The sequence below is a fragment of the Rhamphochromis sp. 'chilingali' genome, assembly GCF_963969265.1.
Source record: "Rhamphochromis sp. 'chilingali' genome assembly, chromosome: 10".
In the NCBI taxonomy this organism is placed as follows: domain Eukaryota; kingdom Metazoa; phylum Chordata; class Actinopteri; order Cichliformes; family Cichlidae; genus Rhamphochromis; species Rhamphochromis sp. 'chilingali'.
The window spans coordinates 38860139-38887257 of record NC_137937.1 but is presented as its reverse complement, the minus strand read 5'-3'; the positions used below and the strand labels follow the sequence as shown (position 1 = coordinate 38887257).

The following is a 27119-nucleotide window of genomic DNA, read 5'->3' as shown; positions in this document are numbered from 1 at the left end:
ATAGCAGATAGCTAGACTTGTAGTCAAGACCGAGACCAAAAAGTCCTTAAACTGCAGCCAGATGCTGCTTCGTTTACGGGTGTCGGGCATATTATGTGTTTTTGCGATGCACAGCCCTCCTCACCGCTGTCTCTCACTCACTGAGAGGACAGACGCACGCTCCACGTGACTCTCACCCTCTCTGTTTTTCACACAATGATATTATCCTATATCCTCGCATGTGATTGGCCACAATATGGAGGGATTGGAGCATAGCTGAGCCCCTGTGTGAGAGCTGAGCAGCCAAAGGAAATTAAGTGAGGAGCGGCTCTCGCTCAGTGGGAGTCGAGTCTGATTCACTACAAAGCGCTCTGTAAGCACGGCTCTTAGGCTACGTTCACACTGCAGGCGAAAGCGCATCAAATCCGATTTTTTGACCCTATGCGACCCATATCCGATCATGCTATGACAGTGTGAACGGCGCAAATCCGATATTTTCAAATCCGATCTGGGTCACTTTCGTATGTGGTACTGAATCCGATACATATCCGATGTTTTAGAAAGCGACTGCTGTTTGAACGGTCAAGTCGCATTAAATCCGCCTTTTACGTCACCGACACAAGACTGAAGCCAATTATCAGCGCCAGAGAAGCGCCCGAGAAGACATCGCGAACGCTTCCTGGCCATCCAGTGTAGATGTCAGTGAAACTGTTGGGAAGACAACGTAAACATTTTCTTTGTTCTGTATAATCTGCAGATTCTGACAGAAATCTGCAGCTATCCTTTGAAGCACCGCTCCTCTCTTAAACGGCAATAAGGATCATTATTAGGTTATTTACATTATTATGTAAATAACAAAATAACTTAAAGCAAAAATTGGGAAACGTGAAGACCGAAGTCTTTATATTAAGGGCCATCAGTCAAACAATACTGTTGCTCTGGGTCTAAACAGAGCGCGTTGTGTGTGACATCTTCTTTTGCGCATGCGGGCCGCTTTGAGCGTTCACACTAGAGCGCGTTTGCTGTCGCATTTTATTTGTAGTGTGAACGAGGAGACAAAAAAATCGGATTTGATCAAAAAATCGGAATTGAGCATTAAGACCTGCAGTGTGAACGTAGCCTTAGAGCTGATGCTTTTGAAATGACACATCATCGAACGTTACGGTGTGTGTCATGGAAACTGTTGACTCCAGATCTCCCGACCACTATGTCGATCTGAGACGGCGAGACCGAGACAAGACGGAGACAAGACGGAGACCACGTAAAAGTGGTCTCGAGACATCAAGTCTACAGATAACCTTAAAAAAATACTGCAGTCGATCCAAAACAGAAGAAAACCATGAATCAACATGTGAACATGACCTGATGCTGCTGAAGTGAAGCAGAGCAAAGTTACAGAGGTTTGATTACAGACACAGCTGAGCAATCATTTGTAAAAGTTTACATTTCTTCGGTTTGAACGGCAGAAATGAGGCATTGTTGTCAGAGGCCGACAGCGCTGAACACCGCAGCACTGCTGCGTGATAAGCAGAGAATAATGCAGAAAACAGAGATTTGATGGTAAACTGGTGTCTGAGGACACTGAGAGAGCTGTGCAGGAAGTAAAAGCCAAAGTCAGAGCGAGTTCATGACGATGTTTATCAAGCGTGAAGCGTAGTTTGGACCTTCGTTTGCCGCAGGTTCAGAGAATTTTGGTTGGAGAGAGAAAACCTGCAGCATCAGAATCACTGAGCTTTCGCTCTTCAGCCCTGACGGTGAGTCCGTGACGTCGGGTGAACGATCCACACTCTGTGTTTACATGTTTCTGCTCTCATTTACTGTTTCGGCTGTTTGCTGGTTGCTGAAATAGTTTTGTGAGATTCTGGCGTTTCTGGCAAAATACATTTATATTTAAAAATCGATTCTAATGAATCGATTTCACTTTATTCAAACTAAAATCGACGGATTTTTTAAACCCACTCCTGCTCTGACTCCATTTAAGCTCCTTTAAATAATTTCCTGTGTAAAAACTGAAACACGAGGTTTCCCTCGTTTCAGTTTCCTTGGAAACAAACAAACAAACTTTTTAATTTTCTTTGTAATGCCTGAAAAAAATAGTCACATCACTCTTCATTTACCCAGAATGCAGTGCAGACGCATGAAAACAATATGAATGATATTTCAGAGGGAGACATGAAGCCTCACAGACACATTTTATTGTTCCAGACAGCAGATAAATTCATTACTGTCAACATTTGTTTCACGGCAGCTTGTATCGCTGCTGCGACCTTCACAGCCCGTCTCCTGAGCACAATGGCAGCAGTTTGACGGTGCCGGCGTCTTTCGGAGGTCACGCGGTTTCAGCCGCGCTCTTTGGGTTTGGAGAAGGAGCCCAGCTGTTTGGTGTTGGCGTTCCTCAGCTGCTCCAGCTGCCGCTGGCCCCGTCGGTATAAATACTCAATGTGCATCACGTCCGTCTTCTTGATGCGGGAGTTCTCTCGGAACTCGTCGCGGATTCGGGGGAGGAAGCCCGGTTTGTCCTGCCCGGCTCGCAGGAACTGCCGGTACAGAGCGAGGACCTGCTTCTGCAGCTTACTGTGCCGCAACATCAGACCGAGTCAGCAGAGACAAGAGTCCAATCAGAGAGCAGCTATGCACACATGACGCTCCAACACCGGCGTGTCTCCAGCTGCGCTCCCTCACACGCCCACTCTGAACACACCACGAGGCTCAGCTTCACCTGTTTCTTCTCATTCAGGGTCTTAAAGAAGACCTTTGCCTGCAGGAAGAACACAAAGAGAACCGAACAACAAAACAGCGTTCAGGAAGGTTCATCGCGTCACGGTCGCTGATTTTATTCTCTCACAGGAGAAAACTGACACCTTGAAGACACAACAGAAGGCGTCTGCTCACCTGCAGCTCCATATTTATATCCTGCAAGAACAGCTTTGCATCAGTCAAAGTTCAAAATAATCCTTCTTTAGCTCACGTTCTCTCTGTCTGCCTCCTAGCATGCCTTCCTCCTCTCCTCCTCTCCTCCGGTCAACAGCAGCACAGTTCCCCCTGAGCCAGACTGAATATAACAAATGTTCTCCTTCTACCTGCTTGTTTTTATTTCGAATGCATTCACTGGAGTTCTGATGAAGGAACACGTGTTTGTGTCTCTCTGTTTCCATTAATGTGGTCTGATCTTTAACTCATGTGTGTTTCATATTCCCGCACAAGCATGAACGTGCACGCGAGCCCCGACTGTGCACACAGGTGTCGACGTAAAAGCACGTTTTTATTTCAGTAAAGATTCTTCCTCCGTCCTTTTTTACCCCCCGCCTCTGCTGATTTTCTCATCACTGATTGTTTTCTGTGATAACTGAGCTCACCCGGCACACGTTATAACAACAACAGCGTTTAGGTGTGTCTCTCACTAAAACACATTTCAGCTAAAATAACATAAATAATTGATCTTTGGATTCTGACTGGATCCTTTGACCCTCCTGAGTAACAGTTTTTACAGTAACACATACAGTAGTATTAGCATTACTTATATTATAGTACTACACGCAGTATTACCAGCAGCTGTGGCTTATGAAAGTAACCCACAGCCGGCTGCTGGACCTCAGGATTGATCAGCGAGAGCGATCAGTTCAACTTCCTGTTTACCTGACGGAGTTCCGCTCGGACCGGTTCGGACCGGCTCCGCTGCTTCACCTGTTTGTCCTATTCCACCGTCACAGGTACGTCTCCCGGCTCTCTGTGACCTTATTGCGTTATAACACCGGCCTGAGTCGCAATGACCAGGACAAACTACAAAACACGTGATTTCCGGGTCAGATTTTCACAATAAAGCACGCGCACAGACAAATAAAAGCTAATACCCGTTTTAAGAACGCTGCTCCTGATTGGTTAGAGCTCAGTTACCTTCTGATGTATTCATCTTAATTTGTACCGTCCAAATCGCCCGTGGGGGGTGTTCGAGTGGGTTAAAAGCTCTTACTGCGGCGGCGCGGAACAGGAAGATTAGTAGCACTTCCGGTGTCACCTTCTGGAGTCAAATGTCAAAACAGGCGAGCTGAAGCAGTTGGGCTCGTGCTTTTATCACCGGCATCTGTTTCCGGGGGAAGGCTTCCGTGATTTATGACGCCGGTACCTGCGGAGAAAGTAACGAAGTACTTTTAGTGAACTACAGTTTTCAGGATTCAGATCCGACAGTAAGAGAGGAAGCTCTCCCAGCTTCTGTCACACCTGGTAGAGACCAGAAACACCACACCTGGATCACAGGTGAGCCTCTGCGCGCTTGCAGTCACAGCCTCGAGCTTTGAGGTGTTTTTTTAGCTGATGAAGACGCTCTCTGTTCTTCCTCTTACAGACATGGAGATGACAGCTGAGGAACAGCAGCAGGTGGAGGAGCAGGTGGAGAGGCTGCTGAGTGGGCAGGGGTCAGAGGTCACTGTGTGTGATGTGGGCCTGGAGCAGAGCAAACCCGCCACTCTGAGGAAGAACGTCACCTACATCGTCTGTGCTGTCATCTTCAATGAAAAGGTGAACAGAGGTCACCACAGGTAGCCACTCAGTCTCATCAATACCCTTAAATGATCAATTATTTAATTAATTAACACTCCTTCAGGAGGAGGTGCTGATGGTCCAGGAGGCCAAACCGGACTGTTACAAACAGTGGTATCTTCCTGCTGGGAGGGTGGAGGTGGGAGAGAGCCTGGAGGAGGCAATGAAGAGGGAGGTGAGTGAGGAGGAGCCTGAAGCTGCAGCTCCTCCAGCGTCCAGCAGGGGGAGCAGTGAGTCAGTCCCCATAGACTCCCATGTTAAAACAAACCTGTTTACAGCCTGATACACAAACAGTTTGGTCTCTGTGGATCATATACTCCTTCATAACAGCTGTATGCGGAAGAGCGTTTCTATTACTCACCTGTTCAAATTGTATTAAGGCTTAAAATTTGCATTAATAGGGGCGTGGCCTCTTTGACTGACAGGTAGATGGTGGTACAGGTGGCTGTAGCAGCTAGCTGTGCTAGGCTTCACCTTAACTAATGGGAGTCCCTGAACTGGACCTCTGGACCGTGTTTGTGCTGTCGGAGCCTTTTGGAGCGTTTTAACGACATCATGTGACCAATAATATGCCTGCTGTGATGTCACTGTAGAAACAGAGCATCCGAGGAGGCGGAGCTACAGTTCAGATATTACTGAGCACTGATTAGCAGATATGTGTTTGTGTGATGTTTGCATAAGGTCTGTGAATGCAGCTTCCCAACTTTCTAACCAAGATATGTAGCATTAATTAACTCCTCCCACTTGACCAAATACGATCACTTAAGGTTGAAAAAGTCAAAATACTGAAATAACAGTTTGTTTTTTCATTGGGTAAGCACTGCCCTCCTTGCTTGCCCTGACAAAACAACACTGCTTTGCAGACATCAGGAGGCGAGGAGGAGGAGTGATCTGGCTTTAACCTCAGTGTTATGTCACCTGTGTGAACATGTTTTTTTTTTTTTGTATGTCAATAAAATGTCTGAAAATTCATAATCAGAGACTTTGTGGAGCCCCAGGTGGACATTAGAGGAACTGCAGGTTTTGGGGTTTCAGTGTTTTCTTGTCTTTTTAACTCTTTTATTAAGAAAGTACATTGAACATAACAGTAGTATGACTCTCTACATTGCTTTTGCTTTCAGATTTGTAAACTTATAGTTGAAATATAAAACCCGTAAGAACTTGGGTTGGGGGTAGTGGGGCAGCCAAGTTAGCTTCGCATTATTAAGGTTTCAAAGCTTTGAAATGCCCCCTTGCGGACAGATGATAATAATTGGTTAGGCCTGTTGGACTCCAGTTCTTGAAGCTCTTATCGCACTGATTCAGGGTAAAGTCTGAGTCATATACGCACTATCTAAAGACTTTAGAGGCATTTCCAAACCACAAATTCTTATTGCTTCACTCCAAGCAGATATCATTACTCGTAGTGTTGGTTCATCTGGCAGGTTTGTTTTGTTCTGTAGCTTTGTGTCTGATATTAAAGCTGTAGCTGGTATTACTTTAACATTTGTTCCTTCCAGATCTTTCCATCCCACAGTGTAATCTAAACAACAGAGACATATCAATGGCCTTAACTGAGCTGCACAGTAATACTCTCATAGACTTAGAGGGTTTTATATTTAACTCTGGCTTTGTTCCCTTTCCAAATGTATTTTGACAGCAGTCTATCCCACTCCACAAACTGTTTTTGTGGTGTGGGAATCTGTAGCGACCGAAACAAATACAGCATGTTTAATCTAATGGCTTCAATCCTAGAGTGTAGGTCCAATAAAGGGATGGGATTCAGAATCAGAATCAGAATACTTTATTAATCCCGAGGGAAATTAGGGATCCCATCTTTGTATATCAGATTTTATGGATTCATTCACAGGACCATAGTTGGCATCAAACATTTTGGTGACGTCACGATGTATTACCCCCCTACGTACCTAATGCTACCTGCGTCCCATTTCCATTTACAGTGATTCTTCATTTCGATTGGTGGATCGTAGTTTAGAGTTAGTACCTGCGTTTTGTTTACATTAACCTTGTATCCCGAGAAACTCTGAGAGCATTTCCATGATTTTGGGGAGTGCCTGTGTGGGACAGGATGTAGTAGGTCGTCGGTGAACAGTGCTAATCTCTGGTCCCCTCCTGCTGTTCTTACTGTCTCTGCCTGATCCACTGATGGTTCTGTAAACAAGCTGTTTCTGCTGATTAAACGAGCTTCACAGCGTAGCTTCTACTGGACATGTACTTATTGGCTTCCACTGCCGTGTCGTAAATCTTTGTTTATCGGTATATTTCACCTTAGCTAAGCTGGAGGGGATCTGCTGCTCTTTCAGGGTCTCGCACACGTTGGCGTATTCTCTTGGTTTTTTTAGAATCGGGGGGTTAGTCAGGGTCCAAGCTCACTTGGTTGGAGGTAAATCCTCTGTTCTGCCATGCCGTACGAAGCAGAAGTTCCTTTGTTTTGAAGCTGAGGAATTTCACAATAATAGATCGCAGGGGAGCGTCGCCTGGGGGTGGTGCGCCCGTTCGATGCGTACGTCAAGTTCATCTTTGGACGGCCCCAGGCCTTCCCGCGGAAACTTCTCAACAAACTCACTCACTGTTGTAGAGCCCGCTCTGCTGTCTCGGGTACAGCAGAAATGCATTTGTTCTCTCTTCCTGTACGGCTCTGTAGGTCTGTCAGTTTATCCTCCACCTTGTAACAGCAGTCTGGCGAGGAAGGAGCGGCTAGCAGGTCCAGCGGGCATGAGGTGTGGAGGTTAGCCGGATAACTCGAAGCCAGTCAGTTAAATTAAAGAACAGACCTTTATTCATTGTCAGCAACATAAGACCATACAAGCCAGGTCTCCACGGCTCTACTCTGTCCGTACATACATGTGCGGGGATCGGTAATCCCGGCGCCAGGCCGTTACAATGGTGAGGTCTGTCCTGAGAGCAGAACACGAGCAGCATGTAATGGCTGCCACGCTATACTCACACACCCACTAGGAGACTCCCCCAACTACTACAATAGTAGGGCAACCCCCCTAGTGGTGCGATAACACAATAAGGGTTGTTACAACCTTCACCTGTAGCTTTATTTTTTCAATCATGGCGACCTCGGTGTTCTCGATCCTGCCCTCAGCCTCGTCCAGTCTGGCGCTCACCTTTAGGATTTCTTCCTTGATCTCCCCAGTTGTGCACTGTTTTCTTGGCGAAAGTCTTTTATTTCCTGTAACAGTGTCCAAGTCAGCCATATTTCAGCCGTTGCCTGCTGGGGTTGATTCACAGTGTGCGGCAGCAGGTTTGCAGTGAGAGGAGAAAGGTATCAGCCTGGAAGCTATCATTATTTTCCCACCGTTAAACTACCACTTCATTGCCACCTCCGAGTATTGGTTTGGTGTATTTCGCTCACCCCCTTCTTTATTCACCTCGAGGTGCTGCCATCACAGTGACGTTCAAATCGGAAGTCCGTTTCAGTGTTTTCTTTCATTAAAGATGATATTTGGGAGATGACATGAAGCTTTATGGAACTTAAATTAAATGTGTAGTTTTTTTAAAGGCCATCATTAGAAGGGACTGCACATTGATGAGTTTCCAGGTTGCCTCTGATTTCTGCTGCAGTATTTAAAGCTGCCCTGTGTTGAGCAGCAGCTTTGTGAGATGTTTGCTTCAGCTATAAATTCAGTGTCACACTTTTCCTGCTATCCGTGTCGGATCACAGGCGCAGCAGTCCGAGCCGGCCTGCACAGAACTTCGTGCTTTCCATCCCAGACTCGGCTCAGGAGGACGTAATGCTGTGAAAGGATCTCCGTCCTCTCTGTGATCACCACCCTGCTACAAACAGCAGTCTTGCTTATTGCTGCTCCTCTGACTGAAGAGCGAGCTGCTTGGTTGGTCTTTAGAAGAAGTGTTGAGTGATGCATCAAACGCACCTCTTTGTGTGAGGGTACTCAGATAAAAAGCTGATGAGCAGCGCTGGGATGTCTTTGATCTGGGTTTCAGGTTTTGTTGAACCAGCTCATGCAGAGAAAGCCTGGCTTTGTCTTCCATCAGCTGCGGCTCTCTTTGTCTGCAGGTGAAGGAGGAGGCGGGGTTTGAAAGTGAGCCAGTCACTTTGCTGCTCATCCAGGAGCAGGGACCTCAGTGGATCCGTTTCATCTTCCTGGCCAAGGTCACAGGTCAGAGGTCACACACTTTATTAGTGTTGAAGGGTGACCTTTTTACTCCGAGCCCCTGAACGCATCGTTAGCTTTGTCTGGTTTGAGGAAGCTGGGTGAATATGTGTATCACATGAAGGGCAGCAGAGTTTAAGGAGCGTGTCTCTCCTCTTCTGTCAGGGGGAAGTTTAAAGAGTCTGTCAGCAGCAGATCAGGAGTCTCTTCAGGCCTCGTGGTGGGACAGACATTCAGAGCTCCAACTCAGAGGGCGGGACATCCTCCGCCTCATCGAATCTGGACTGAAGTATGTAAACTCAGCGAAACACACCACAGAGTTGAGTTTAGTTATCGATTAACCTGCAGCATCACTTTAAATTCACATCAGTTTTATTTATGGAGTACCAGTGCACTTAAAAGATAGTGTCTGTCTCCTGAATCCAAACTGGAAGCTGGTTCCACAGAAGAGGGGCCTGAAAACTGAAGGCTCTGCCTCCCATTCTACTTTTAAATACTCTAGGAACAACAAGTAGGCCTGCAGAGCGAGAGCGAAGTGCTCTAATAGGGTGATATGGTACTACAAGGTCATTAAGATAAGATGGGGCCTGATTATTTAAGACCTTGTATGTGAGGAGCAGGATTTTGAATTCTGGATTTAACAGGAAGCCAAAACAGGAGAAATCTGCTCTCTCTTTCTAGTCCCTGTCAGGACTCTTGCTGCAGCATTTTGGATCAGCTGAAGGCTTTTCAGGGAGTTTTTAGGACTTCCTGATAATAATGAATTACAGTCGTCCAGCCTGGAAGTAATAAATGCATGAACTAGTTTTTCAGCGTCACTCTGAGACAGGATATTTCTAACTTTAGAGATGTTGCACAAATGGAAGAAAGCAGTCTTACATATTTGTTTAATATGTGCGTTGAAGGACATGTCCTGGTCAAAAATGACTCCAAGGTTCCTCACAGTGTTACTGGAGGCCAAGGTAATGCCATCCAGAGTAAGAATCTGCTTAGATACCATATTTCTAAGCTTTTCAGGGCCGAGTACAATAACCTCAGTTTGATCTGAATTAAGAAGCAGAAAGTTAGCAGCCATCCAGGTCTTTATGTCTTTAAGACATTCCTGCAGTTTAACTCATTGGTGTGTGTTATCTGGCTTCATGGACAGATAGAGCTGGGTGTCATCTGCATAGCAGTGTAAATGTATGCTATGTCTTCTAATGATGCTGCCTAAGGGAAGCATGTATAATGTAAACAGAATTGGTCCTAGCACTGAACCCTGTGGAACTCCATAATTAACCTCAGTGTGTTTAAAAACTTCCTTTATCTGAGTTGTTCAGCCTCTTTTTGATCTGTACAATGTTGACGTGGCGACTCCTGACTTTCCTGCCGTGCTGCCTTCAGGTACCGTCTGAGTCCCTGCCATCCTGTCACGCTACCCTTAGACCTGAGCTGCCGTCACGTGGTGCAGAGACTCATGTTGGTCTTCGTCGGTGCTGAGGAGCACATCTGGGTTCTGCTCATCAGAGGTACCAAACTCACTCGTTAGCACTGACAGAAAACTTCACGCACTCTACAGTTTGGCTTTTTTCCTGAAAACACGGCCGAGTTAAAGTGTTTTAAGTGTGACATCTTCCTAAATAACCTGTAATTAAGTAGGACCCTGAGCCTCAGTAACAGACTGAACTAAATTAAATAATGCAATATATTAGAAAGTTACAAATATAAGAAACAGTCCTAATATATATAAATACCTCAATGATAAATATCCAGAATATTACAGACGTGATTTTTTTGCTGGCAGCCCCGGAGCCCCACCTCCCAACAGCGGCGGCGGTGAGGACCCACGCGGTGACCTGGGCGGCCAACATGGTGGTGCAGGAAGCCATGCAGTCGGCTTACTACGACCATGATGTCAACACGCTGGGCGTGCTCAGTCTGCAGCACAACGGCCGACAGAATGGCAAGACGGACGGCGTGTGCTTCAACACACTGGTGGCGCTGACGCCTGACCACGTCCAGCGCGATGAGGACGGGCGCAAGGTGGAGTGGACACCGACGGGGCAGCCTCCGCGTGTGGAGCACCCTCGCTACGTCTGGCATGAAGTCCAGAAACAAACGCTGAGGGAGAAACTGCTGGAGAAAACCAGAAACGCCGCCCTGGTACCGATCCACAGCCTGTACTGACCGCCGGCGCTGGGCGTACAGGGACGACACCAACTGTACTCTTTGACAAGAACGAGAAGTTTTAGGTTTTATTCTGAAAGGCAATCTATGCCAGTAACTGCAGCAATAAAATGAAAGATGATGACTGTCAGGGAATCACTCCGACCGCCCCCAGACTGGAGCTCCCGGGGTCGTCGGGGGCGGTCCAGGGTGGGGGGAGGGACCTCAGAGCCTTACTGGTCCTCTATCATGTAGATTACGAGTTACTGATTTGTTGTGAAATTCTGTCTTCAGCTGATTAAGGACATGTCCAGCATCGCTCACTGACCTGTGGAGAAGCTGATCATCTGCTCGCTGCTCTTGACGAAGGCGGTCGCACTTTTCTCCTCCTCCTCCTCTCCCTTATCTTCCCTGCTTAGCCTCTTGTGTCCTTGTCTAGTCTCGTGGTTTTTGTATTACTTTTCCCTGAACACTCTCTCACAGTCTGTTCTCTAAAACCTAAAAGAGAATTATGGATTTGATCAACTGGTCGCTAAATGCAATCGACACCCCTTTCTCAACGAGAAGTCTGGGCTCGGGTGAGCCTGAGTGCTGAAGATATCTACCTATTGGGAACCATGGTAACAGGGTTCTGGCTGATCGGAGCTGGCTTGGCCCTGACTTATCGCAGAATTAAGAAAGCGGAACCGGCTGTTCAAACCCCCACAAGGCTGCCCGCTGGGATTGAAACGGTGGGAGAGGAGTGAGTTTCTCAAAATGGGCTCATTGAGTCAGCACAGATAAGATCTTGGAGAGGCTACGGCTGCTGTGGATACTCAGAATAAGATCTCTGACTGCAGACTGGATACATCTTGGAGAAGCTCACTGCGGTCGTGAGTTCTCAGTTTTCCAGGGAAAATTAATACAAAAAACACGAGACTAGACAAGGACACAAGAGGCTAAGCAGGGAAGATAAGGGAGAGGAGGAGGAGAGGAGAAAAGTGCGACCGCCTTCGTCAAGAGCAAGAGCAGAATCGGCTCCTTGAGGACAAGAAATGACAACATCACAGAACGCAAGTATGGCGAAGCTCGCAGCTCTCCAACGGGAGATTGAGAGACCAGTGTTGGACTGTACAACTGCTTTGAAATTCATATGAGTTGTTCGCACTAAAGTAAAAGCACCATCACTTCATGCGGATACCCCTTTGGCGCCAGCTGCGGTCTCAAGGCTGGAGCTGAACAACAACACCCTGATAACGACTGTGTTGAGTCTGTTCTTCCCATTCCATGTAAGGCCACCTGGGTTGGCTGGAAGACTGTTTAGTTAGCCTGGCAGGGAGGAGGACACTGTCTCAGCTGAACTATGGACACACACACACACACACACTGATATGCACACACTCATGCCCCCTCCCTTTCCAAACGCCTTCGACGCTTATTCCCTTCCGATGCTGACGGGGATCAAGGAGACCAGCGCACGCAGGCCCGGATGTACTGTCTAAGTCGGCGGTCTCTCACCTTTACCCCCCCTGTTGCTTGTCATGTGTTTCTTTGGTGTATTAAGAGTTTTTTCATGTGCAGAGGTGTTTTTTCTGTTCTCAAACTGATCTCCCTGTTGGAGCTCAGTCTGGGGGGAGTTATTTTTTTTCTTTTTTTTAAACATTTATTTATTGGTTTTAACCGGTTTTACACGATGCACCGTGAGCAAAAATAAATAAATAAATAAATAAATAAATAAATAATAAAATTAAATAAATAAATAAAAACAAAACCACAACATACACACATATTTTTTTCTCCTTATCTTTCCTCATCTGGTGCTTTTTCCATTGTTATACCTCTCTGTCCTGTCTTCCCCATGTGATGTTTGTGTAATGTATGTGTGGTCGGAGGGCAATAGGTCGGCAGCCTTATGAAATTTCCCCTTGTGGGACTAATAAAGGTATATCAAATCAAATCAAAATCACTTCACAGCTGGGTTGGATTATTCTATAATAACGTCGTTCATGAGTATGTTCATATCATTATCTACATGTGCGACGTATTTAATAACTAAAGCTGTGTGGTACAGCTGGGGCCCCCTTAAAGCCCCCCCTGCATGCTGCACTGCTGGAAAGAGAAAAAAGCAGAAATTATTATTGTCATTATTTTTAAATATATGTGTTTATAAATAAGTCTAAAGTTTCCAAAATAAAGAAAAAAAACACTGGTGGGGAAAAAGTCACTATGACTTCCTAAACATATGTTAAACAGAAACAACGCCCCCTGGTGGCCAAAGTCTTAAATTCTGCAGAGAATAATTCATAAAATTAACTTTTTTATGCTTCTGTAGAAAAACAACTGAAAACTTAAAAAGTTTGTATTTGTGAAGCTGCTGTGAGAAAACTTGAAATGACTGAAGAGTGAATTTAAAATATTTAATAGTTGTTTTTATTTCAGTTACGTTCCAAACACTGACCCAGCTCTGCTGTTTGCTGGTGTTGAAGGGGACTGATGGTTTTGTCACTAATGGTCACTTATAGATTATTTATTGGTTCACACGCTGCATGTGGCCGGCGTCGGAAACTCCTTCATGTTCCCACCTTTACTGGACTGAACGTTCAGCCCCTCCTCGAGGTTTGTTCCTGTTTGTCCAGCAGATGGCGCCATGTTGGCGGTCAGAGGCTTCAGAGTGAGTCTCAGTGATCTTTACACCTGCTGCAGAATCAGCACAGCCTGACACTGCTGGCTCTGATGCACTGATGTGTTTGAGATGCAGGAAATAAAACAGAACGTTCAAACTCTGACTCTGAATGAATCACAGACGTGTCTATTTTCCAGCTCTTTATTTCTCTCACACAGCAGCAGGAGGAGACGCGGTTGTTGGCTCAGCAGCTCTACGGCGAGTTATCGGGGGCTCAGGTCTGGTCAGCTGACGGCTCCATCTTCATCTTCCTCATGTAGTTGTCATTGAGGTTCTTCAGGTGTTTGGTTCGGTTCTCCAGACGGACCAGCCACTCCCCCCTCAGCCTGAAACACACAGGAAGGACGGTTACATTACATCATGCCAGCGCATCACATGACACCATGTAGTCAAACTCCACCCCCATCTTGCTGTTACACACACTGCACGTGCTCAGCAGTGGTTCTGCAGACCTACAAAGGTCACGCAGGTTTGTGACCTTTTATAAACCACCTGCTTCAGCTTTCGGTTTTCGTTCTTATGGTTCCGGCCTTAAAGCTACCGTGTCAGGGTGAGCGTCATCATATTCATTAACAGTATTTTAAGAGGATCTGATCGTAACAGCGATGCCTGGAGGTGGTCGGTGGCGTGCAGCAGTGCTGAGGTCAGAGCTTCAGAGCTTAATGAGCTCTGAGTCTGCAGCAGATCTGGTGTCCTGGTGACAGCTGCGGCGTTATCGCTGTCGCATCAGCGCTTTTATTTCACCAACACCCACGAGCGTGCTCGCCTGTCTCTGTGAGGCTCGATGAAGAAAGAACACCTCGTGCTGCTTTCTTCTTCTTCTGTTTGGCTGCACGTCACAGACAAATCCTTCACCTTCAGTCTCAGTACTTGACTTCCCTTACAGTGCTCACAGATACGATTTCACCTGAATGACCTCTGAAGGTTTCATCTAAATAAGTTCAAACAGTATTTCTGCTCAGGTTTTGTTGCTTCTGCATCTGTTTTCATTCTCTGTGCTGCAGTTTTCATCTTTATTGACAGAAACTACTGGAACACTGCTCTGTGCCAAAGAAACTGAGCTGCACCGCGTCCGATTCAACTCTCTGACCGGATGTTATTGGCTGCTGATGTCACTGATGGGATGTTATTGGCTGCTGATGTCACTGATGGGATGTTATTGGCTGCTGTCTGTAGGAAGAAGGCGTTTCTCCTTAAAGATGGTGGAGAGGTCAAATCATCACAAGTTGCCAGCCTGCCAGTCCAAACTTTTTTCTGGTCCTTCCTTTGGGACACACCTGAGGACAGAGGCTGTTTGAGGGGTCAGGGTGTACGTTATGTCACTGAAAGGCTTCACAACCACAGGTGCACAAACGTGCGGCAGACAGGAAGCGACTCCAGGACACAAAGGCAAAGAAATAACAGACATTCGTCTGTGAGGCGTCACATGTTTGAGTGTAACCCAACCCTCGCCATCAGCTGTCCTCACCAGCTCTTTGTCGCCTTCCTGTCAAGTTTTTCGGATTATTCCATTTGTCCTGATAATCTTCCTGATGTCAGCCGAGGCAGACAGACGGACAGGTAGGCATCTCGCTCCTCTGCACCAGGAGCAGAGGAGCGAGATGCGAGATTTTTTTACGGGTTGTATGGAAGCCCCAAACGCAATTTCATTGTTCTTGACAATGACAATAAATAAATACTTGACTTGACCAACGCTTTAAGACCTTCATCTGACACAAAGGTGTTGCTGAAGCAGCATCAGAGTGATTCAAGTCCAGCCCGGCTCACTGGTTTAGGTTAGCATTTCTCCTTTCAGCGTGCTGAGCACCGCCACTATGATGTCTCTTATCCACAGAAGTGCCAGCGACTCATCCAGAACCAGTTTCACACATTTTCACCAAAACATGTGGGGTCATTGCTCCAGGCTCAGTACTGCACCACAGTGACATCACTGAGTGTCTCACTATGATTGGCAGATGTCCTCTTCAGGTCGTCTCCTGGTGCACCTCTTGTTCTGCACCGGCTGTTTGCATGTGCTTCACTCTGAGATCACCACGAACCTCAAAGTTGTGGGTCCTGAATCACCAGTGTGACGCAGCGGTGCAGGAGGCGGTGCAGAGGTGCAGCTAAATTATAATCAGCCAGGCTAAGGTCTGGGATCTGCAGCGAGGACCTGCAGGATGAAGCTAACCTGTCAGCTGATCAGGAACAAAACGAAATGATTTAGAGAAGCCAGAGAGTCACGTTCAGCATTTTTCTCCTCCTCTGCTAAATATAATTAATATGACTGCAGCCACTTCCTGTGCTGTTGATGAGCTGCTTCTTCTACAACATCTGCTGCTATGACTGTGGCCATTCAGGCTCCTCTACTACTGCTACACCCTCTGCTTAGACTTAGACATAAACACTACCACAGCGTCTGTAACTCCTCCCATTTCTGCAGCTTCTGCTCCCACTGCAGTGGGTCTACTAACCACAGGGTTTGTGGTTCAGTCCCTGGATCCTCCAGCTGCATGTTGAAGTGTCCTTGGGCAAACACTCCACCCTCAGGTGCCTCCATCAGAGCGTGAGTGTGAAGGTTTGGATAAAAGTTCTTCGGCACTGAAATACCCTTCCATGAACGGGGCGTGTCTCGCTCTGCTCTCCTGTGCTAGTCCAGCACGTCCACGCCTGCGATGACCTCTGTGTGTTTTACTGTTACAACCTCTCCTCCTGCTAACGCTACGACTCCTCAGCTTCTACCTGAACTTTAAATTTAGTTTTACTTGTTTGGTGTTTGAGCTGCAGGCGAGGGGTGGAGGAGCACCGTCTAAAGAGGTGCCGCCTTATATCTGAGCTCCTGAAGCTGTGGAGGAGCTGTGATGATGTCACGGGTTCATGGCTCATCACTGTGTTTAATCTGATCCAAGTTTTCTTTCAGTTTTCATGAATGAATGTTTTTTTAAATGCAGATGTTTTGAAAATAAATGAATCTATTAAACGAGTGTGGAGGAACAATATAACTTGATTTAATTATAGATAAGTTTAGCTCTTGTAATTATGCACTCATATGTATTTTTATGCTCCATGGAGCTGTGGAGCTAACACTAATATCAGGACACTCTGGCCTCACACTGTGGACACGTCAGCAGAGAAAAGCCCCCACAGATCCTCACTGATGGACTCGCTGCAGCTCATTGAGAAAAGCAGAAACTGAGCGTGCTGAGCTTCACGTCGATGTCCTTTCATGAAACAAAATTAGTTTTGGCTTCAGCGACGCAGATGCACAGACCGAAGCATCCGTTAGATGATTATTAATATCAGAATATCTTCTAAATTCAGCTGCTGTGTCTGTGCTCGCGGCCGGCCTCCGTCACTCATCGCTCCGAGATTATCACCTCGGTGCTTCGCAGCACATTTTTCCAGCCCCTGCTCGGATCACACATAACGTACACAATTAGCGCGGACTAGAGTCGGGGTTAGAGGCAGCGGGGAGCCAGATAGCTGTGGAGTCGGGGGGTGCATGGTAATAGATAGCCGAAGGATTAGGAGATACACGGTAGTGATAGGTGGGGGATTAGGATACAGGGTAATGGATAGCAGAGGGATTACGTGAGATGAACTGAGGTTAAGGGGGGAGGAAGATGAGTGAGAGGGGTTAAGGCGGATAGGGCTAATAGCTGATGTAACATCAGGAGGTCAAGTTTAATAAGAGGATATAAGATAAATCAAAAGAGCAGCAGGACCGGGGCAGGAGGCTCCTCCATCAGTGGCAGCACTGACCTGTTCTGACCTTCTCGCTGAGTCTGCGTCACCGTGCTCACTCTTACCTCCTTCCACCAGGTGTGTTGTGTTAGTTGCTTCCTGTTTTGAACCTGCTCCCAGTTTGTGTCACACCTGTGTGTGAGCTGTGCAGGATGTTAGCCGTGCTGATTCTTGTTCGATGGAGGATTTTGCTTTCCGGCCCCTCACCGTCTCAGCTCACTTTGTTGTCTTGATTAAACAACGGACTGATCAGAAGGACACCCGGGCAGACCCAGGACAGCCTGGAGACAACTTGTCTCTCTCTCGGTTGGTTTGAAGACTCCAGCCCGCCATCGTCCTGTTTCCTTTGCTTCCTTCAGAGCCCGGTGAGGCGAGGTCATGTTTCCGCTCATTAGTGCTCATCGTCTCTGACACCTTTAGCAGCCAGACGGTGTTAGAGGCTCGTGTGTTTGTGTTGGTATGTCCTGCAGCTCGCCGAGAGACGAGGCCGTTTGTAATGAGAGGATCTGTTTTTAGATGCGTCTATTTGCCACAAGGTCACATGGCTTCACCGAATGAAACCGCATTCATGCTCAGTTTGGTAACGGACGTCTGGCTCAAAGACCTCAACAGATGAAAGAAAGCGTTTGTAATTTAAGCCTCCACGAGAGACGCAGTGTGTGAATTACAAACAGCACGTTTATCAGGGTGTGTCTGAGGACAGCAGAGCATTCAGTGGGCAGGGAGCTCCAGCTGTCCCATAAAACCCAGTTACACCCAGAGAACAAAGGACAGGCTGAGTGCTGACAGGTAACCAGACCACAGAATAATCAGCGAATCACACAGAGACAAATAAAATGCAAGAAATTAAAGCTGAGAGTGGAACGAACCATGAAAACGAAACCGTTTAGACTGAAGATCAGTGACATTACAAATGAAGGACGCCACATCCTGTAAAACAGAAGAGTCCAAAAACCTTTCCACCAGAATAACAGTAACTGAAACCCGTGAGGACGCCAGTCCGTGTGCTCAGGTGGAACAAGCAGCTGAAGAGTCTCACTTTTCTCTGCAGTAAAACACGTGCAGCGAGCGCTCGCTGGTCCCTCACAACGTTTCACCCATCTGCTCAAACTCAAGCTGATGAAAGCCTGTCCATCATACTGTGACCTGACTGTGCAGTCAGTGCATAAACATCACCATAGTCTGGAGTTATTTCCATCAGCCGCTCAGATCTGAACACAAGCGGACCTGCAGTTGTCTCTTTGGCGAGGAAAACAAACTGCCCCTCTCTGTCTCAGCTCACTTTGCCTCCTTTGTCGTCTTGATTAAATAACTGACTGATGAGTAGGAGAGCCGGGCAGACCCAGGACAGCCTGGACACAGTTTGTCTCTCGGTTTAGCAGCTCACATGTACTTTAGAGGGAACGCTGACAACCATCACTGAGTGATATCCATTATCGCTGACTGCGTTTAGCCAGCTAACACAAAGAAAGTCTGGATATGTTTAACCTTTCTGCCAGCCTCATGACAGAAAAGAAGCTGTACGCAAAGATGGAGACAGGTGTGACCTTCAATACAACACTACAAAACTAAAAGTAAACTGAAGAAGAAGAAGATGACTAAACTTGGGTTAGACACAGTTTTTGACTAAATGCTAACCAGAGCCTCACATCATGAAGTTTTATAGAAACATGTTATGCGTTGACCGCTGGGCCGAAGGACGTCACTCACTTTTTGAGTGCGCTCTGGCTCATCCTCTGCTCCTCGCTGTCAGCTTGCTGAGTCTGAGTCTCGATCCTCCTCTCCCAGAACGTCTTAATGAGCTCTCTGTCATGGACCAGAGCCAGGTTCATCTGTAACAGCACGACAGGAGCACACACGCTGTCAACAGCCTGACCTCTGACCTCCATAGAAACACATCGCTGCACATAGTTGACCTTTAACCCCTTCTTCCACTCGGTCCATGATGTCAGCACTCTGCGGTCTTCTTTGGTGTATTTGGGTTCATTATCCTGCTGCAGTGTGAGTCCTTCAAACCCACAGGATGGAGCATGAGCTCCTGCTTCTCCTCGGTCAGGGTGGAGCTTTTAATCTCACCATGTTTCAATCTGCTCCTCACATACAAGGTCTTAAATAATCAGGCCCCATCTTATCTTAATGACCTTGTAGTACCATATCACCCTATTAGAGCACTTCGCTCTCGCTCTGCAGGCCTACTTGTTGTTCCTAGAGTATTTAAAAGTAGAATGGGAGGCAGAGCCTTCAGTTTTCAGGCCCCTCTTCTGTGGAACCAGCTTCCAGTTTGGATTCAGGAGACAGACACTATCTCTACTTTCAAGATTAGGCTTCAAACTTTCCTTTTTGCTAAAGCATATAGTTAGGGCTGGACCAGGTGACCCTGAATCCTCCCTTAGTTATGCTGCAATAGACGTAGGCTGCCGGGGATTCCCATGATGCATTGAGTTTTTCATTTCCAGTCACCTTTCTCACTCACTATGTGTTAACAGACCTCTCTGCATTGAATCATATCTGTTATTAACCTCTGTCTCTCTTCCACAGCATGTCTTCATCCTGTCTTCCTTCTCTCTCCCCAACCAATCACAGCAGATGGCCCCGCCCCTCCCTGAGCCTGGTTCTGCCGGAGGTTTCTTCCTGTTCAAAGGGAGTTTTTCCTTCCCACTGTCACCAAAGTGCTGCTCATAGGGGGTCATATGATTGTTGGGTTTTTCTCTGTATGTATGATTGTAGGATCTACCTCACAATATAAAGCACCTTGAGGTGACTGTTGTGATTTGGTGCTGTGTAAATAAAATTGAATTGAATTGAATCTGAGCTTCACCCACAGTGTGTATGTAAGGTGGGCATAACAGCTGTGATGTCATCCATCTGCTAATGAAGCCTGTAGCATTATAACATCCATCCAGCCTGTCCCAGCTGTCATAGGGCAAGAGGTGGTGTACACCTGAACAAGGGCCTCTAAATATGCACATTAGTCAGGATAAAGCAGAGGATCTGCAGCCTTGAGTAAGCTAACATTGTGTATCCTCTTTGGCTGCTCTAATGGAGTAGTTTCAAATTTTTTAGATAAATAAAAAGACGTCAAAACCAGACAAACTATTTCTTAAAATCACATTATGTTAAAATCTGGTAAAGCAAACAACCACATTTGTTGTTATTGTTAGATAAGATAAGATAACCTTTACTAGTCCCGCGTGTGGGAAATTTGTTAATTTGTTGTGTTGTAGAAACAGCAAGCTGCAGTTTATATAAAATAAAACAACCATTGCATCATCAATTACATTAGATTATAGACAAAAATCAGAAATATCAATAAGTTTTGGCTCTAGAAATTGTCAGTACTGTGAAGTTGCTCCCTGTTTCCTTTTTCCGAGCAGCAAACAAGTTTTAATCTATCGAGACGCTGAAACTTTTAAAACTGTATTTCCTCCCTTACCACAAACAGAAGTTAAACAGGACTAAAAACTAAAGACAAACTCTTTCCTGGACTGAAGGTTACAAATTCAAACCTTAAAAATTTAAAATATAAAAATTTTGAAGCATTTTTACTGAAAGTTTAAAGCTGAGAAGAACTGAAGCAAATGGAACAAACCTTTGATCGGAGCTCACGGTGCTTCAGACAAACACTGTCTCTCCCCCCACACCTCTGCACAGGACACACACGAGCCGTCCGTCACACCCTTTATGTAATAACACCCCCCCCCCCCCCACACACACACACATCATCTGATTTGATTTCTGTAAATCCTTTACGATGCTGACAAAACATCAGTGTGTGTGTCTGTGCACGTGTGTGTGTGTGTGTGTATCTGTGCACGTGTGTGTGTGTGTGTGTATCTGTGTGTGTGTGAGAGAGACAGTTGGGTGTTAACACATGTTTGACATTTCAGCCCTCTCGGGGCGTGATGCGATGCTGCTGCAGGGTGTTAAACACACACACACACACACACACACACACACACACACACACATGTGTCTGTATTTATATCATTGTGAGGCCTTACACTGACATAATGCATTCCTGGGTCCTTGCATCATATTTGGGTTTTTCCAAAATCATTAGTTTAAGAGCTGAAGGACAAATGGGGGACAAATACTGTGATATAGTTCAGCAGTCGAATAAACAAAGTCTTCGTTATGATGATTATACGCTGCTGGTTTGTAATGTCTAACTGTTCCATGAGTTAATTCCTGGACTGGGCAGGCTTAATTATCTCTACATGTTCAGTGTGTTTGCAGCAATGTCAACATGCATGAGAGCCCACTTATGTTGGTATTAACATCAATCAGCAGCCCAGGGTTAGCGTAGCTAAATGGGTCCATGGTAAAAACATGGTACTTTTACAATGAACAGCTGGTCATCCATGTAGCCTCTCACGCCCCACACTGTTAGTAACACTCAAATAACATCCCAGTTTCACTCAGTGAAGCTGATTCTGCCTGTCAGCACAGTGACCTCACAGCAGTCACATTATTGGTCATGTGATGTCATTAAAAACGCTCCAAAAGGCTCCAACAGCACAAACACAGGCTGTAAACGGCTGTGGGGACTGACTCACTGCTGCAGGTTTCAGCACTATCAGAGACTGAAAAAGTAAGAATAAAAGTGCTGTAAACAAAATGAAGGAACTCAAGTGTGGAGGACCTGCATGCACCTCGCTCCATCACCTCACATTGACTTTGCTCATTTTTGTGGCTGCAAAAGAAAGCCAGAGAGTCACATGACTCTGGCCAACAGAAGGGGAATGGCCCATTGTTAGAGCCTTAATTATAAAATTGACTCATTTTGCTCTGTTGTCCAGCAACAACACATTGTGATGTGACACTGAGTGGAGTGACAGGTGATAGAGTCGGGTCCAAAGTAAATCCTGGAAGGAGGCAAAGCTTGTTAAACTTCACCCAAACCACAAAACAAGCTGCAGACAGCACGCGGCCTGCAGACCTGTCATCACCTGTCCGCACTGAACCACACTGAGGTTTTCATCCATTTCAGGACATTAACTGTGAGCTGACTGCAGCCGAGCTCAGGTTTAGGGTGGGGCAGGAGTTAATGAGGCAGCAGATGTAGTTACACTTTTCTGGGTGCAACGGATGGATGTGAGTGGATTTAACGTCCTCTGGGTGGATGGAAACATGACAGGGTGTGCTGGAACAGTAACTCACTCAGTGGAAGAAAACCGAGCCTGGAAGTGATCTGTGTTTATAATGATGTCATGCACAATTCACAACTCTCTGTGTGTGTGTGTGTGTGTGTGTGTGTCTGTGTGTGTGGCAGACAGATATATCCCTTGAAGGAATGCTGTGTGTGCACAAGCAGAAAGTGATCTGCTTTTACAATGATGCCATGAACTTCACAACACATTTTGTGTGTGTGTGTAGATTGTATATCTGTTTCTGTGAGGCCTTGTTGTCTGGTCATCACCTTTTAAAGAGCCGTGTGTTCTCGCTGCGGTTTTGTCACACTGGTCGGCGTGTCTCGGTCACACGCCGTGACATTTGGCGGTGGGCGTGACCCACGGGGGTACAGCGTGCAGGCTTGCTGTAGTGAAGCTTTCAGCGCCTAATGCGTGCTGAATGTCTGGCTGATGCCGTCTTCACAGTGTGAAACAGCGCTGTGAGGTTTCATTTGGGTTCAGTGTAAGCCAATAGCTAACATCTGAGCAGGCCGTCGGTGGACCAGCCTTCTCCCTGTGGTCTGCAGCTATCCTCAGCTGGGCAAAGATCTGCAGGTGAGGAACAGGTGTGCCAGCACCAGCCCTGGGCAGCTACGCCCACTTCTGGGTGGAGGTGAGCACAGTTACCCACATTCATGCTCACTCATACTGTTACACACCGGCCCGAAGCCGGCGCTCGCACATCAAAACGGCCCGCAATAAGCAACAAATCCTCCCTCCGACACCGACCCAACTGCTGCAAGGAAGGCGCCTCGGCAAACTTGTCCACATCGAACTCCATCCGCGGCCACCCACACCAACAACCCCCAAACACACAAAAAACAACCCCACACACCCACACGAGCCCCACGACACACAAACGAACCCGAAATCCCTCAAACGGACGAGCCCCCATTTATGTTACACACCGGCCCGAAGCCGGGGTGCAACACAACAAAAAATAAACCCGATACATAATAACGACAAACAAAAAAAACACACCACGGCATAATGACGAGTTTGGTTAATTTATTCACTGAACAGGTAGCGAGCTTCAGGGTGGGCGATGCCAAAACAACAAACAAAACACACTAGAAAGAAAAACAGAGCTAACTTACCTCCCACGATTCCAAAACAAAATACAATTCTCTAACCTGTCTCCCTACCCGAAACAGGAAAAAAGAGGGGAATAAAAGAAAACGGCTTCCCACCCCTACAGCTACCAAGCCCAGGTACAACCCTTTTTCAACATTAATATTGCAGCCCCGTGCAGTCACACGCCACGACGGTCCCCAGCCACACAGCTCACGGGGAACCAGGAAAAGTCTCCTCACCGGCCCAGTCCAACCCCTTTTGTAGCTGGCCTCTTTCCTTCCTCCACCAATGGGCGGCCTCCACCTGGAAACAAGCATCGCTGAATACAAATACAAACAATAACAACCCCGTACCACAAATAATGACCCTGGGTCATAACACCCCCCCACCTAAAATCAAGCATCTCATTAGAGAGATGCTAGACCTAGGTCTCCACCCGGGATAGGGCATCGGCCACAATATTATCAGCCCCTCTAAGATGATGGATGTCAATATTAAAGTCCTGCAGCAGCAAAGACCAACGCATGAGACGCTGATTGTTATTCCTCATGCGAGAGAGGAAAACCAAGGGGTTGTGGTCCGTATACACAGCAGTTGGAGCGGGGCTGGAACTGACATACACCTCAAAATGTTGGAGGGCTAAGAGTAACGCTAAAGCTTCCTTCTCGATGGTACTATAATTCACCTGATGTTTATTGAATTTTCTTGAGAAGTAACACACGGGGTGATCAATACCCTGGTCATCCTCCTGCAGGAGTACAGCACCCGCACCATGCGCACTGGCATCCACCTCTAACTTAAACACCCGAGTGAAGTCAGGGGCACCTAACACTGGGGCACTGCACAACAGGGCTTTGGCTGAGTCAAAGGCATCCTGACAATCAGAGTTCCACAAAAACAGGCACGACGGACTTGTCAGGGCTGTCAGAGGAATAACCACGGTGGCGAAATTTTTGCAGAACCCTCGATAATAGCCACACATTCCCAAAAAACGGCGAAGCTGACGCCGCGTAGTTGGTACAGGGAAATCCAAGACGGCCTGGACTTTGGCCATGAGAGGGCGTACCTGCCCCTGTCCCACCTGCTTCCCTAGGTAGGTAACCACAGCTTTGCCAAACTCGCATTTGGCCAAATTGACTGTCAAACAGGCACCCTTCAATCGGACAAGAACCTCCCGTAGCGTCTCCATGTGCTCTAGCCAGGTCAGCGAGTAAACCACAATATCATCTAAGTAGACCTCGCATCCCTGAACACCCAGTAGCACCATGTTCATCAGCCTTTGAAACGTGGCGGGAGCATTTCTCAACCCAAACGGCATCACCGTGTATTGCAGGAAATGGTCTGGTGTCACGAAAGCTGAAATCTCTGCCGCCCGTTGCGACAGGGGCACCTGCCAATAACCTTTCAAAAGATCTAGCTTGGTGACAAATCTGGCTGAGCCCACCCTATCAACACAGTCATCCATACGGGGGAGCGGAAAGGAGTCTGGCTTGGTGATGGCATTTACTTTACAGTAATCATTACAAAAACGTGGGGTTTGATCAGATTTAGGCACCAAGAGGGTAGGAGAGCTCCATGGACTGAAGCTGGGCACCGCAAAACCATTCTCCAACAGGTATTCCACCTCCTTTCTCATGATTGCCCGCTTTCCGGGATTGACCCGATAGGCATGCTGCTTAATGGGCCGGTGTTCGCCAACATCTATATCATGCTCAAGCATAGTGGTCTGAGTCGGCTTGTCACTAAAGAGCACAATATGACCACAGATCAGATTGTAAATATCCTGCCTGTGGGGCTCACCCAAATAAAGCAAATGAGCCTCAAGGTCCTCCAAGATCTTTGAATTCTCCAAGCGGGCCCCTGAGCTGGGTCCCTGGGGTTCACGCAACCCATCCACCTCCGGTTGGTAGGAGGGTGAACCCACCGTCACCACAGGGGAAACAGAGTTAGTCTGGCTCTGGTTCCGGTCCACATATTTCTTGAGCATATTAACATGACAAACCCGGGACTTCTTCCGCCTATCCGGGGTTTTAATCAGGTAATCCGTGTCACTAACTTGGCGCTCGATCTCATACGGACCACTAAAACGAGCTTGGAAACATGAACCCACAATGGGTAAGAGAACTAAAACACGCTCACCAGGCAAAAAGGTGCGCTTGAGGGTCTTCCTATCATACCTCTCTTTCATCTTCTCCTGAGCACCGGAAAGCGACCTGCGCGCCAACTCACATGCAGCGTGCAGCCTCTCCCTAAACGAACTTACATAGTCAAGCACGTTGTGCACGGGCCGCAGCTGGTCGGGCTGCGCGAGCCACCCCTCTTGGAGCAGACGTAGGGGTCCACGCACCGTATGCCCAAAAACCAACGCCGCCGGGCTAAAACCCAGGGACTCTTGTGTGGTCTCTCGAATGGCAAATAGCAATAACGGCAGGCCCACATCCCATTCGGACTCAGTTTCAAAACAGTACTTCCGTAACATGGCCTTCAAGGTCTGATGGAATCGCTCCAAAGCCCCCTGTGTTTCTGGGTGATAAGCACTAGACACCCGGTGCTTAACCGATGTGGAGCAGGGAAATTATTTTACTGCTATTGTTAAATAATTGTCATCAGTACCATTGCATTAAGAATATAATCTGCAGCATGGATATTGCATTCAGAGGTTTAAACAGTGTCTCTTTCAGAAAGACTGAGTTGCAGGCTGACAGGAAGTTGTATGCAGAAGTGGAAGTTATTTTGAGCCGCAGGCTAAGACGAGGCTTTAACAATGTAACAGATAGCTTTAAGAAGGCCTTAAGCAGTTATGACTATTTCATACACAATGCATATCTGTGCTTATTAAAGAGTTGGAGCTCGGTCAATTAATTGGGGGTCGGAAGCTTTGTTCGGCGCGATGTTCGGACAATCTATTGTGCAAGTGACTTGGAGCCATAGAAGGAATCGCAATACATGCTTACAAAACACTTATATCAGGTCATTTTATATTAAGGTTTAAGTAGAGGTTCTTGATTAAAACATTTATTTAGTAGAAGACAGACACATAGTCTCAGTGAGCCTCTGGTCTGGTAAAAGGTCAGAAGTGCAACAGGTGAATTGAGAAAGAGCATTTGAGGACGAGACACAGACAGTAGGTGAAGAGGTGACACAAAGAGCATGTGAGGTCAACACATACACACACATTAGTTAAATTTATTTAGAGGAACCGTCCTTGTTGTCTAGACAAGAAAGAGGAACAATTCACTTTAAGATAAGAACGGAAAGTACCACGCCATGAAAATAGAAGATGATTTTCTAGGTGAAAAGTCATGATGATGTTGATCTGATCTATGTATAAAATGTACCGGTGACGCATGAAGGGGCGTCAGTAAACAAACCCTGATGCTATAAAATATCTGTTCATGCTTTGATTAAGTCGAGGACTACTGGCTGTCTGCGTACAGAGTGTCTTCCCACACGTGTGTTCATTAAAATCATCGTTTGACTTCACCCGGCCGGATCGGTGTGGTTATTCTTCGATCACCTCTTGTACCCTTCCTCAATATTGAACCTTAACATTTGGGGGCTTCGTCCGGTTATTGAGGAGGGAGAGTTGGAGGTTTAGACGGAGAAATCCGGGGTCTTAGGTGGTCTGACGGGCAGACATGAATTCCAGTGGTCGAAGTGAGTGGGCATAAGCCGGCTTATCCAAAAGGTAAGGCACTACCTGTT

General features: G+C 46.8%; 3 protein-coding genes across 4 annotated transcripts; 1 reads left to right on the top strand and 2 right to left on the bottom strand.

Moving 5' to 3' along the window:
- Positions 1–2132: 2132 nt before the first annotated feature.
- Positions 2133–3767, bottom strand: sdhaf1 (succinate dehydrogenase complex assembly factor 1). 2 transcript variants are annotated; one of them, XM_080894172.1, is made up of 2 exons: positions 3616–3767; positions 2133–2737 (listed from the first exon to the last, which is right to left on the bottom strand). In XM_080894172.1, exon 2 carries the CDS (start codon positions 2565–2567, stop codon positions 2319–2321), a length of 249 nt encoding a protein of 82 aa, XP_080750298.1. In that variant the 5' UTR covers positions 2568–2737; positions 3616–3767; the 3' UTR covers positions 2133–2318. The 2 variants fall into 2 exon arrangements, with proteins under 2 accessions (XP_080750298.1, XP_080750299.1); XM_080894173.1 differs by lacking the exon at positions 3616–3767 and adding an exon at positions 2872–3600.
- Positions 3768–3986: 219 nt separating this feature from the next.
- Positions 3987–12715, top strand: nudt18 (nudix (nucleoside diphosphate linked moiety X)-type motif 18). The gene is made up of 7 exons (XM_080894167.1): positions 3987–4233; positions 4322–4494; positions 4580–4690; positions 8543–8645; positions 8805–8928; positions 10023–10147; positions 10423–12715. The coding sequence occupies exons 2-7, from the start codon at positions 4324–4326 to the stop codon at positions 10803–10805; spliced, it is 1017 nt and encodes a 338-aa protein (XP_080750293.1). The 5' UTR covers positions 3987–4233; positions 4322–4323; the 3' UTR covers positions 10806–12715.
- A 396-nt stretch (positions 12716–13111) lies between these two features.
- On the bottom strand, positions 13112–20797 carry LOC308404502 (protein FAM240B). The gene is made up of 3 exons (XM_080894573.1): positions 20759–20797; positions 18880–19001; positions 13112–13772 (listed from the first exon to the last, which is right to left on the bottom strand). Exons 2-3 carry the CDS (start codon positions 18999–19001, stop codon positions 13661–13663), a joined length of 234 nt encoding a protein of 77 aa, XP_080750699.1. The 5' UTR covers positions 20759–20797; the 3' UTR covers positions 13112–13660.
- Positions 20798–27119: the final 6322 nt, after the last annotated feature.

Bases quoted from the DNA above. Each gene is read 5' to 3' on its own strand.
- sdhaf1 (XM_080894172.1), bottom strand. From the start codon at position 2,567: ATGTTGCGGCACAGTAAGCTGCAGAAGCAGGTCCTCGCTCTGTACCGG.
- nudt18 (XM_080894167.1), top strand. From the start codon at position 4,324: ATGGAGATGACAGCTGAGGAACAGCAGCAGGTGGAGGAGCAGGTGGAG. The intron at 8,646-8,804 runs GTCAGAGGTCAC...CTCTTCTGTCAG, and splicing joins CTTCCTGGCCAAGGTCACAG to GGGGAAGTTTAAAGAGTCTG. The intron at 10,148-10,422 runs GTACCAAACTCA...TTTTGCTGGCAG, and splicing joins CTGGGTTCTGCTCATCAGAG to CCCCGGAGCCCCACCTCCCA.
- LOC308404502 (XM_080894573.1), bottom strand. From the start codon at position 19,001: ATGAACCTGGCTCTGGTCCATGACAGAGAGCTCATTAAGACGTTCTGG. The intron at 13,773-18,879 runs GTGAGTGACGTC...TGTGTGTTTCAG, and splicing joins AGCCAGAGCGCACTCAAAAA to GCTGAGGGGGGAGTGGCTGG.